Consider the following 12,313-nt stretch of genomic DNA (forward strand, 5'->3'; position numbering starts at 1 on the left):
GATGCGGCCCAATCGCCTTCTCAATCCGGCCCGCGGACAGTCTAGGAATCAAGAGTGTTTTTACATGAGTAGAATGTGTCCTTTTATTTAAAAGGCATCTCTGGGTTATTTGTGGGGCCTGCCTGGTGTTTTTACATGAGTAGAATGCGTGCATTTATTTAAAATGCACCGCTAGGTTATTTGTGGGGCATAGGAATTCATTCCCCCCCTAAAAATATATATATAGTCCGGCCCACCACATGGTCTGAGGAACGGTTGAAAAAGGTTGCTGACCCCTGATATAGGAAGTGCTAGGAGGTGGCTAATTGGCGGGTAATTTACTGGTGCTCTGTGAATTTGGAGCCTGACACCCATCCCCTAAGTGATGTCCCTGAGGGCATTGCATCAATAATATAAGCATTATAAAGCAGATTTTGGTCGCCTTACCTTAAAAAAAAAATGGGGAGGGGGGATATAGAGTTGTAAAGGTTTCAGAAAAGGACAACAAAAATAACCAAGAGGATGGCGCAACTCCCTTACAAGGAGATGTTGCAGTGTTTGGGACTTTTTTAGTTTAGAGAAAAGGTGACTAAAAGGTTACACGTAGGAAGTTTATAGAATTGCACGTGGTATGGAGAAAGTAGATGGAGAAAAGTTTCTCTCCTCTTACAGCATTAGAACCTGTGGGCATCCAAGGAAGCTGAATGTTGGAAGATTCAGAACAGATAAAAGAAAGGATTTCTTCACACACACCACATAGTTAAACTGTGGAACTCACTCCCACAGGAGGCAGCGATGGCCACCAACATGGAAGGCTTTAAAAAAGGATTAGACCAATTTGTGGAGGAGAGGGCTAGCGATTGCCATTGCCCATGATGTCTGTGTTGTGCCTCCATGGTTGGAGGTGATAATGCGTCTGAATAGCAGTTGCTGGAGGCAACAGGAAGGGAGAATATTATTATTGTGCTCAGATTCTGTTTGTGGGCTTCCCATTGGGGGCATCCAGGTGGTCACTGTGAGAAAAGGATGCTGGACCAGATGGGCCTGATCCAGACATTTCTTCTTATGTTCTTAAGTGCATAGGATTCACCATTACAAATATGAGCAGGACCCCTCGCCCCTGTTAGCACGAAACCGTCACAAGGCGACAATAGTGGCAGAAAATAGTTCCTTTATGGGCAGTCCCAGATCAGAAATATTATCTCAGAATTGCAACTCAATGGAAAGTTGCCCAAAATCTTACACTGGACGCTTGGTACCACTGACTCTGAAATATAGCTTATAATGGAGAAAATTATACTTAGTTTGAGGTTTTGACAAGGACTAGAACCTCCAAGCACTTCCTATATCATTTGGCATTCCTTTATTACATAGACAGCGGAAGGATCATTTTCAAGATGGCCCTCATCAGCCAGGCAAATCTGGAACTACACTTGATAATCAAATAGCAGTAATATTCTTTATATGCGGATAAACATGTATCCTTGCTTTTTCCTCTCTCATGACTTGGATATTGTTATTTTAACCCCATGCCAGTTTTATAGTTTTGTTTTTCATCTTTTAATTTTCATCCATAGCTATAACTTCTATTTGTTTTATATAAGTTATAAAAATGATTTAAGGGTGGTGGTGGAGGGGGGGAATCTTTACCCAGAAATATTATCTCAGGTGGCAAGCTGAGACTTCCAGCTGTTGCTGTTCCTCCTTTGTTTTGATTTCCCCATTTCTGGGAAGGAATGAAAGAACAAACGTGCTCAGCAAAAGAGCTTTTGCTTGGAACAACCTCCCAGAAAAAGAAGAGGAAAAACCCCAAGGCAAGCAATGAGTTTTGCCAGTGTTGCATGTTTCTGTTGCTCTGTTCATTAACTTCCGTTTCCCCCCTCCATATATATATATATATATGAATGAAAGGGCTGTGCAAATTTTGCAAAAGGGGAAGGAAACGGAGTGAGCACTTTTTCCATTCTGGGGCTTTTCCTCGCAGACGGGGATCTCGTGAGGTTGAGCCTGCATCAGAACTGCAGAGTCAACTTTCCATTCTTGCTTTCGAGTTCCTTGAAAACGGCCTCTGCCAACTAAGCATTTGCCACTTCAGAGCAACTTTATTAATACCAACTGCCTTTTTAATTTTAATTTTTGCGACTCTACCAAGAAAAGGACGAAGCGTTGTCAGTGGACACTTGACAATAAAAAAAAAATACCTAGTTGATTCTGATTTATGCATGCAAGTTAACACAGGCAGTCTGTATGCCCAAATAGGTGTCTAAATGAGATTGAGAGTTGTGTGTTCAAATTTTCAAAGGGCCACAGGATCTCCATAACTCTGAGTAATAGGTGATGGGTGTTTATCCTTCCAAACTTTAAATAGCTGTGATCCTGCGTTGCAGGGGGTTGGACTAGATTATTCTAAATACAAGTCTCTTTGCCACCACTGGGGTTCATAGAATTTTATAATTGGAAAGGACCCCAAGGGTCATGTAGTCCAACCCCCTACAATGTACAAATCTCAACTAAAGCATCCATGGCAGATGGCCATCCAACTTCTGCTTAAAAACCTCCATTGAAGGAGAGCCCAGAACTCCCCCAAGGGAGGTTCCGCTGTCAAACAGCTCTTACTGTCAGAAAGTTCTTCCTGATGTTTAGTTGGGAATCTCTTTTCTTGTAACTTAAAGCCATTGATTCGAGTCCTACCCTCCAGAGCAGGAAACAACATGCATGCTCCATCTTCCATGTGACAACCCTTGATATCTGATGGAGACTACCATATCTCCTCTCGGTCTCCTCTTTTCCAGGCAAAACAAACCCAGCTCCTTTAACTGTTACCCATAAGGCTTGGTTTCCAGACCCTTGATCATCTTGGTCACCCTCCTCTGCAAACATTACTGCTTGTCAATATCCTTAAATTGAGGTGCCCAGAACTGGACACAGGACTCCAGGTTTGGTCTGACCAAGGCAGAATCAAGAATAGCATTTGCCCTTTTGCTGCTGCATCACACTATTGACTCAGGTTCAGCTTGTGGTCCACCAAGACCCCATAGATCCTTCTCTCATGTGCTGCTTCAAGCCAGGTGCCCCTGCCCCTATCCAGGTGCCATGGGGTCCACTTTCATTGTCCATCTGTTGGTCCTCACACTGCACGTATAATTTAAGAACGCTTGAACCTCCACAAATATCAAGGATTTTTCCAAAAGCAAGTTAATGTGAACGATAATTTCTAACCAGAAAGAAGATACCACAGGACACAGGGACTAATTGCCAGGGATGTTGTTGAGATAGGAACGTAAAAAGATGGCCTTTACTGAGTCATTGGTATCCATGTAACTCAGTGTTGTCTACACTGACTGGCAGCAGCTCTCCTGGGTTTCAGGCAGGGGTCTCTCTCAGCCCTAACTGGAGATGCTGGGGATTGAACCTGGGACCATCTGCATATAAAAAACAGACACTCAACCACTAAGTCAAAATGGAGACAGTGACTTATTGGGGAGCGTGTTCCTATCTCAGACCTCTGGAGTGCACTGTATTGTGAAGTCATGGGTGATTTGAATCCATAACTTTTGGAATGCAGTCAGTTTAGACCAATGTGATTTGTTTACACAGTGTGGCTATACTGGAAGCTTATTCAGATTTTGTTCTGGAACATGTAAAACCATTCAGAGATATTCAAGCTGTATCACAAAACCTTAGTTGTCTGTTTTTCCCCCCTACAGTCTGTATTGGAGAGAGGGAGGGAGAGGGTCGATAAACACAATGAGCTTCCCTTAGTGACGACATCGTTTTTGGTAACTGGGACCCGACCCAAAGGGACTGGCATTTGTCCAGAGGGTGGGGCCTGGCTTGTTGATTCAGCTTGACACCCACCCACCCACCCCAGATGTCTGATCATGTGTCTATTTGTTTTTCCCTCTCCTGAACATACAAAGGCAGATTGCTGATCTGAGTTAGAAAAACAAGAGGCAAGATGGTCTAAGGGTTAGAGCAGAGCTTTCCAAACTGTGCGACACGTTAGTGTTTTGGCTTCAGTGTGTAGGTGTGTCACATGTACGCTCCCCACACGCTCCTCCCGGGGCTGGAAAGGGATTAGTTTCAACCTCCAGTTTGCTAGTAAAACTGAATTACTGTGTCACGATATGATGCATGTCTAAAAAGTATGCCACCAACACAAAAAGTTGGGAAAGCTCTGGGTTAGAGGTTCAGACTTGGATGTGGGAAAGCCAGGTTCAGATCCGCCCTGCTCAGCTGTGAAGTTCACTGAGTGACCTTGGACTAGTCACCATCTCTCTCTCTCTCTCTCACCCTAACCTACCTCACAGTGTTTTTGTGGGGGTGGAAATGGAGAACCATGGATGCCACCTGACTCTGTTTAGAGGATAGGTTGGGATACAAATGGAATAATAAACTAGAAGTCCCCCGTGACAGTTGTTGAAGCCAGCAATAATTCCCTTTCGTCTCCTTCTTGTCTGTGTCCCATGGAGATTTACGGCCTCCACGATGGACATTCACAGTTGGTGAAATGAGGGTTGCACAAGCAGCCTGCAAGTGTTTTCCTTCCTTCCTTCCTTCCTTCCTTCCTTGTGTTTACAGACCACCTTTCTTTCAAGGAGCTAAATGTGGCGCACGTAGTTCTCCTCCTCCTCATTTAATCCTTATAACAACCCTGTGAGGTAGGTTAGCCTGAGAGTGAGTGACTGGCCCAAGGTGAGCTGCCTGGCCGAATGGGGATTTGAACCCTGGTCTCCAAGGTCCTAGTCACACACACTAACCACTGTACCAAACTGTTGATGCCAGTGATGAACCAGTGAGATGCTCTGATTTATTGTACCTGCAGCCTTGAGATATTGGCTTATGCTGGGCACGTCTACCACCCTTGACAGCGGGCAAATCCTGGGTTCCTGATGTCAAGAGGGGGAAGTGAATGAGGCAAGAGCAGGTTTCATTTTCAGGAGTAAAAGATGATGTCGTGGTGAGTTGGTTTGAGAGAGAGAGAGACAGAGGCCATTTCCCATCTGCCAACTCATCTGCGTTCTGTAGCTTGTGAGTCAGATTTTGTGTGGTCTCTTGTTTCTCTCGGTTACTCATATTCCAAATCTTCAGTTCACCCCTCCACGTTTCCACATCAATTTGCGGTATTATTTTTAAAAGTCCTCATTAAAACCTGGCAGTGTTTTTATGAAAATTACTTCTACCATACACATTTTTGTATGCAGTTTTCTTCTGAATAAAGACAATTTTGCAAAGATTTATTTATTTATTTAGCATTTATATTCCACAACTCCCCCCCCCCAACAGCCCCCAGGAGCTCAAGGTGGTTTACACAGCTCTTCACATCTCCATTTTACCATTGGTCAGGGATGATGGGAATTGTAGTCCAAAACATCTGGAGGGCCGAAGTTTGGGGATGCCTGCCTTAAATGAAAGGTTTGTGTGTTTTCTGTCTTGGCTTTCCAGGAAACTGCCCACCATTCCCATGGTTTGGGTTTCCTTCAACCTTCCTCCTCCTCTTCCTCCTCTGTCAAACAGCGATCCGGGAATAGTTTTGTAACTTTCCTTGCTGTGGTGCTGATTGTGCGTTTCTGAGCATACACCGAGTTCATTATTAGGGAACAAGCATTTTTTAGTAATTAAGTGGCCCAGTTGGGTGTCTCCCACTCTTAAGGCTTAAGGTTCAGTGGTAGAGCATCAGCTTTACAAACTTTTCATGTTGGGTTCAGGTCGGTAGCCGTGTTGGTCTGACACAGTCGAAATAATAATTAAAAAAATGTCCAGTAGCACCTTAGAGACCAACTAAGTTTGTTCTGGGAATAAGCTTTTGTGTGCATGCACACTTCTTCAGATTCTTCAGTCTCTGAAGAAGTGTACATGCACACAAAAGCTTTTACCCAGAACAAACTTAGTTGGTCTCTAAGGTGCTACTGGACATTTTTTTATTTTTCATGTTTGGGACACACTTTTTAGACACGTTTTAACCGGAGGTTAAACCAACCCCTTTCCAGCCCTGGGGGTAGCACAGGGAGCGTTCTCACGACACACTTACACACTGAAGCCGACACACTTAACATGTCTTGACACACAGTTTGGAAAGCTCTGCCCTAGAGGGCTGCTGCTAGTCAATACTGAGGTGGACCAGTGGTCTGAGTCACTTGAAGGCAGTTTCCAATTTCCCACTCCCCAAAATCACATCATCTATAAACTGGAGAAAGAACACTGAAGAAGAGAAGAAGAGTTTGGATTTAATATTCCGCTTTTCACTACCCGAAGGAGTCTCAAAGCGGCTAACATTCTCCTTTCCCTTCTTCCCCCACAACAAACACTCTGTGAGGTGAGTGGGGCTGAGAGACTTCAGAGAAGTGTGACTAGCACAAGGTCACCCAGCAACTGCATGTGGAGGAGCGGAGACGTGAACCCGGTTCCCCAGATTACGAGTCTACCGCTCTTAACCACTACACCACACTGGCTCTCACATACGCACATACTTTTCCAGTTTTATGTTCTGTTGAGGCATGCATGTACCGGTAAATCATGCAGGAGGAGGGAAAGAATGGAGCATCCTGGAAGAGGGTACGCTGGCTGGCTGGCACCCTGAACGTGAGCTCTCAATGCTGCAACTATTTGTTGCAGATTCCACTTCTGTGCTTGTGATTTCTTCTTCTGAATTTACAAAATCTAAGCACAACACTTAAGTTTGTACGAATACATCAAATATAAAGACTGAGAGTGGGAGTGACAGTTTGATTATATTTAACGGCGTTCAGATAAGAAAGGATATTGTTTGATATATTTGACATAACCATTAAGACATTTATTCAAAAAGTCTGCTGATTATCTGTTAAGGGTGAGGTTTTATAGTGGAAAAAGAACAAATTTATTATTGTGGGGGGAGTCATATAGTTCTCATAATAAACAGCTATGTCTATAAACAAAGCACTGAAAAAATATAACAATCTTATCATTCCACTAATTTATAAATAAAGTCACTTTTTCCAGTGCACTTAATATCTCATGTGTTTTGCTGCTTTCTAAAATGTTACGTAAACTTTGTAAGATGTGCGGCTTCCTGTTGTTGTTGTTCTTGTTGTTTTAAAAACGCTATTTGACTATTTTCCAGTGATTTTCCAGTGATTTTTGCAGGCATAATCTTGTGGCGATTGGTAAACTTAGATCAAGTTGTAGATTAACTTCTTAATAACAATAGCAAGCTCTGATGCAGAGTTGTGACAGCTGTGTTTCCAAAATGGGGCAAGGAAGAAATATGAGGAAGGTGTCTGGCATACTCCGGGGAAATCTCAGGGCTCGCAGAAGTACAACAGCATACCTTGAGGGGAACCCCCTCACACACAGAAACAGCCCAATGAGAACTGAGCATTCTCGGTAACCACAAAATGCTGTTTGTCTGAGGGGAAGGGGAAAGAGAGGAAAATGAGTGGGGAGTAAAAGTAGAACGAAGTATCCAGGAAAAGGGCATGGTTGATTAGTTAGAAATCTATCTGAACAGAAACTATTCACGCTGCAACAGTTTATTGTAACCCCTGTTTTTGTGGTATGTAACCCCAACCCTTGTTAAGTGGCAGTACACCATTTTCAACCAGCTTCAACAAATGAAAAGCCTCTGTGCAATACATAATTCTTTGCAGCCTGGCATTTTGAGAACATGCGAGTGATTTTTTTAAAAAAAAATTGTAATGAAATTTATACACTGCTTGATTGTAAAAAAAAAAAAATCATCATCACCACTGAAACAGTTTACCAAAAAAAAAAGACAGAACAATAAAATTACCAGTTAGCAACAATAATGTAAGACTTGTTGAACATTAAAATAACGACAACCTAAAACAGTATCTGAAGAAGTGTGTATACACACAAAAGCTCATACCTAGAAAGCTTATACTTAGTTGGTTTTTAAGGTGCTACTGGAACATCTATCTATCTATTTCTTTCATCATTGTTATTTACTAAAAACAGATTGAAACTTGTTTCTGCTTCCTAAATATGTGGATTGGGTCATCTAAACAAAGGTGTTTTAAGCAGGTGCCAGAAAGAGTACAGTGAAGGCACTTGCCTGATGTCAATAGGCAGGGAGTTCCAAAGTGTATTTCCCCCCCAGTGCATGAATTTATCTGTTAAAAGGGCATTTAGTAGTGCCTACCACAGTTTTCTTAAGATTTCCAAATGTTCTCCAAATCCCCAAATGTTGCCCCTAGCTCTGTCCTGGTTTGAGATTCAATGGCAGTGAATAGATTTAAAACTTTTAAAAATGTGGGCATGTCAAAAGCTGCAGCCTCCATACCGCAGGATTTTTTGGGCATTATTTTGAAATAAGGGACATCCACCATGTTCTGTGGAGCTCTTGTGACCTGGACATTCTCTTCAATATGGCTGCCTTTTGGCTGGGGAACCTTGTGATGGAGAAAACAGCTCATCCCTTTTGGGCTGCCATTTAGTACCCATGAAGCTGACGAAAACAGTGCATATGTTTTATTTGCCCATTGCCCATCTCTTTCTGTTTCTTTGATCCCTTTCCAGAGCTCCACTCAGGAGATTGGAGAAGAGGTGGAAGATGGCGTGATCTATAGCATTTCTCTTCGGAAAGTCCAGCTCCACCACACAGCCAACAAGGGGCAGCGATGGCTGGGGGTAAGTGAATGCTTCCAGCCTGTCACCTCATAACCTGTGCAACTTCCTGCCTCTGGTGTGGAGGCAACTAAAGTCGCCAACCTTACAGGGCTGTTTTGAATGTTTGACTGTCCTATGTTAGAGGCATGGAAGCAGAGGCCTTGTCTCTGATATAATACATGGAAGTTGGACCTGAGATGCACTTATCCCTAGTAATGTTACCCGGTGCAACATCTGGAGGGTTGCTGTCTCTCCCCCCACCTCCACAGCTCAAGCACTATTACGGCATCCACAAGTCCCCTTGAAGCCGCGGCTCATGTAATTTTCTGTCCCCTTTCACAGTTTGAGAACGAGTCGGCCTTAAACCTGTACGAGACTTGTAAGGTACGGACCATCAAAGCCGGGACCCTGGAGAAGCTGGTGCAATACCTCGTCTCTGCATTCAAAGGCAATGATTCCACCTACGTCACCATCTTTCTCTGTACTTACCGTGCCTTTGCCACGACCAAGCAGGTCCTGGACCTCCTTCTGAACAGGTAATATTCTGCCTTCTCTCTCCTTGTGGGGCTCTGTGGGGGTAAGACATCAGTTCCTGAATCCAAGCTGCTGTCAGGAAGAGCAGTCAGTGGTGTAGCATGGTAGTCGCTGTGGACTCCTCCAGATACCTAAAACATCTCCTCCCCTACTACAGTGTGGCATAGTGGTTAGAGTGTCAGCCTAGGACCTTGGGGGGCCAGAGTCCAAATTCCTATGGAGTCATGAAGCTCACTGGAGTGACCTTGGGCCAGCCACTCACTCTCAGCCCAACCTACCTCGCAGGGTTGTTGTGAGGGTAAAATAGGAAGGTGGTTGTACCATGTACACCACCTTGTGCTTCTTGGAAGAAAAAGTGAGGTATAAATGCAAGAATAGTAATACCCAGCCAATCACTGCATTCTTCAGGGGAAGGCATTCTGCAGATGCCATCCTACCAGAAGGCCTATCCATCAAAATTAGGCCATTAGTGGGGTGACACTGAGCCTTTGGAACCCCATTTCATTGCATATCAGACAAGTGCCTTCCCTACTGTCTTTTCGGCACCTGCTGATGATGAAAGCCTTCCAAAATCTTGAACCCCACTGGACTGATTTTATGGATGAGCCATGGTTTTAAACCATTTTTATATTCTTAATTGCTTTTTTGGTAAATCGCTTATGGATGAGGAGGAGCAATTCATTGGTGAAATAAACAGTGATTGATAAAAATGGCAGTTACTGCGTCAAAAAGGTTATTCTGAAAGCCCTGTATGAAATCCACTGCGGATGAGGATGAGAATCTTTATTCTTTTTTTAACCTAATGCAATGTTGTTTTATTCTAAATTGCTTTGTGGGACAGCTCATGCGGGGTGATTCATAAATGAAATGAAATAATAATACAATTTCCATCATGCCTGACCATGCTGGTAGTTGGAACTGTTTTGGGGGCAAGTGGGCTTCCAGTAATCCGTGAAACACATATGTGTGCACCGTAAAGCTTTGATTGGCTTTCCCTGGTCCTCTAGATATGGCAAACTGCACCTCCAGGTCAACGGAGACCACCCCAGGCATGCAGTGGACGAGAGGCTGGAGCTGAAAAAGTAAGTGTTTGGCCTGTGAGCGATGGCGCCGGGGGTAGTCAAGGTAGTACTCCCCAGACGTCATTGGACCTCAACTCCCATCATTCCCTCACCGTTGAACAAACTAGTAGGGGCTGATGGGAGTTGTAGTCCAACAACACCTGGAGGCCACCATCTTGGATACCTTAGCAGGGATGGAATGCTCAGGTTTCTAACCAGCATGGCAATATTTTTTTGTGTGTGTGTGTGTGAGAGAGAGAGAGAGAGAGAGAGTAAAAGATTCAGAAGTGGTTTACCCCAGAATAGGGGTGAGGAACCCTTCTTCAGCCTGGATTCTGGGAATGGAAGTGGGAGTTATGGATTGGATCCAGCCAGAGGGCCACAGACCCTCAACTTCCCATGCCTCCCCCCGCCCGCTGGGGCTGCCCATCTGTCAATCACCTGATATCACCCTGATGTCAGGTGCCTGTGTGGACAGTCAGCGACTGTTGCCTCCTTTGGCCCAGCTGCAGAGTTACCTGCCCCCATACCTGGGGTGTCACATACATAGGGCAGGTGGATGGGACTTAGTCAAAAGGGGTGGAGCAGTTAGGTCCATGGGCCGGAGAATCCCCACCCCTCAAGGCTAAAGGTCAACCTCCCCCCCCCTTTTGGGTGCAGTGCAAACCTCTGAAACGCCCATTGGCCTGGCTTGTGGAGGAAGCCCAACCTCTTATTCTTCCTCCTCCTCCTCAGCACCATCTCGTCCATCCTGGGTGCCTGGCTGGATCAGTACTCCGAAGACTTCCGCAAGCCTCCGGACTACGCCTGCCTGAAGCAGCTGATAATTTATGTGCGGCTCAACATCCCAGGCTCAGACCTGGAGCGGAGAGCCCGCATCCTCTTCACGCAGTTCCAGCAGCAGGAGCGGGCCGAGGTGGAGGCGGAAGGTGAGCAGGGCTTCTCTCTCTTTCTGTCTCTCAGCTTAGCCTACCCCACAGGGCTGTTGTGGAGATAAGATAGCAAGCAGGAGTGGGTGGGGCAGCCTGCCTGAGCTCCATAGGCAAGAAAGGCCAGATTAAGATTAAGCAGCTGCATTCCAGTGCATTGGCCGGTCATTCCACATACCCCAGGGCCGCCAACTCTGACTGGCAGCAGTTCTGCAAGGTCACAGGCAGGCAGGGAGGGTTCTCACCACCCCCGCCCCCACCCCCAATTCCCTTTATCTGGATATCCCGAGGACTGGACTTGGAGCCTTGCAGATGCAAGACTTTTGCCCTACAGTGGAGCGATGGCCCCCTTCACCAACCTGGTGCCCTCCAGAGATTTTGGACTACGGCTGTAGTCCAAAATGGCCATTGGTGGTTGGGGTGGGTGGGACATGTGCAGGCAACCCTTGATTTGTGCAGGGGTTGCATTCCAGGACATCATGGAGCACACACAAGCTCGTTATGCCCCATTGTGGCCATTCCAAAAACGGCCCATGCATGCATGGTCACACATTCTTTGAACACATGCAGAATCAGGGGTGCCTCTAGTTTGACTGGCAGCAGCTGCCTCCAGGCCTTCAGCTTTGGAGATGGTCTCAGTCTGACTCCATGAGATCCTTTTAGCTGGAGATGCCAAGGATTGAATTCTGCCTGCGAAGGGTGTTCTCTGCCACTTCCTTTTATAGTCCCTCTCATCTGTGCTTAGATTGGGCAGGGGGTAGGGGAGCGATGCCAGGTGGCCTTCCAGCCAGTTGCTCCCTGCCTTGACTCTGTCCCCTTTTCTCTCCCAGCTGTGGACCATCCCAGCTGCACCCTGCGGCTAGAAGAGGAGAATGGGCTAGGAGAAGGCAAGCTAGACTTCCTCTCTTTCTCGCCGGAAATGGTGGCCGAACAATTCACACTAATGGATGCCGTGAGTGTCTGATTCAGCCCTGGTGCTTCCTGTGACAATCCCCCCCCCCCAAATAAGATATTTCTCTGAGTTAGATTGCTGCAATGTATTGTGCATGGGGCTGGCCTTGAAGACCTTTTTTTGGAAACTGCAACTAACACAGAATTCAGCAGCCAGATTTCCCACTAGGACTATGGGACATATGGAATGAGCATATGACATGGGTGCCGACCTGGTTGCACTGGCTATCATTTTATTCCCAGTTTCATTTC

At 45.5% G+C, this 12,313-nt stretch overlaps 1 protein-coding gene across 5 annotated transcripts in view; it reads left to right on the top strand.

Moving 5' to 3' along the window:
• RALGDS (ral guanine nucleotide dissociation stimulator) overlaps positions 1-12,313 on the top strand; it is a 92,838-nt gene that overhangs the window by 65,162 nt on the left and 15,363 nt on the right. For all 5 annotated transcript variants that reach the window (XM_033137089.1, XM_033137085.1, XM_033137087.1 and 2 more), the window contains exons 2-6: positions 8,497-8,607; positions 8,929-9,122; positions 10,128-10,202; positions 10,917-11,110; positions 11,941-12,062. In XM_033137089.1, the coding sequence (XP_032992980.1) occupies positions 8,497-8,607; positions 8,929-9,122; positions 10,128-10,202; positions 10,917-11,110; positions 11,941-12,062 (696 nt within the window). The remainder of the gene's footprint in view (positions 1-8,496; positions 8,608-8,928; positions 9,123-10,127; positions 10,203-10,916; positions 11,111-11,940; positions 12,063-12,313) is intronic.

The sequence above is a fragment of the Lacerta agilis genome, chromosome Z (genome assembly GCF_009819535.1).
Source record: "Lacerta agilis isolate rLacAgi1 chromosome Z, rLacAgi1.pri, whole genome shotgun sequence".
NCBI lineage: Eukaryota > Metazoa > Chordata > Lepidosauria > Squamata > Lacertidae > Lacerta > Lacerta agilis.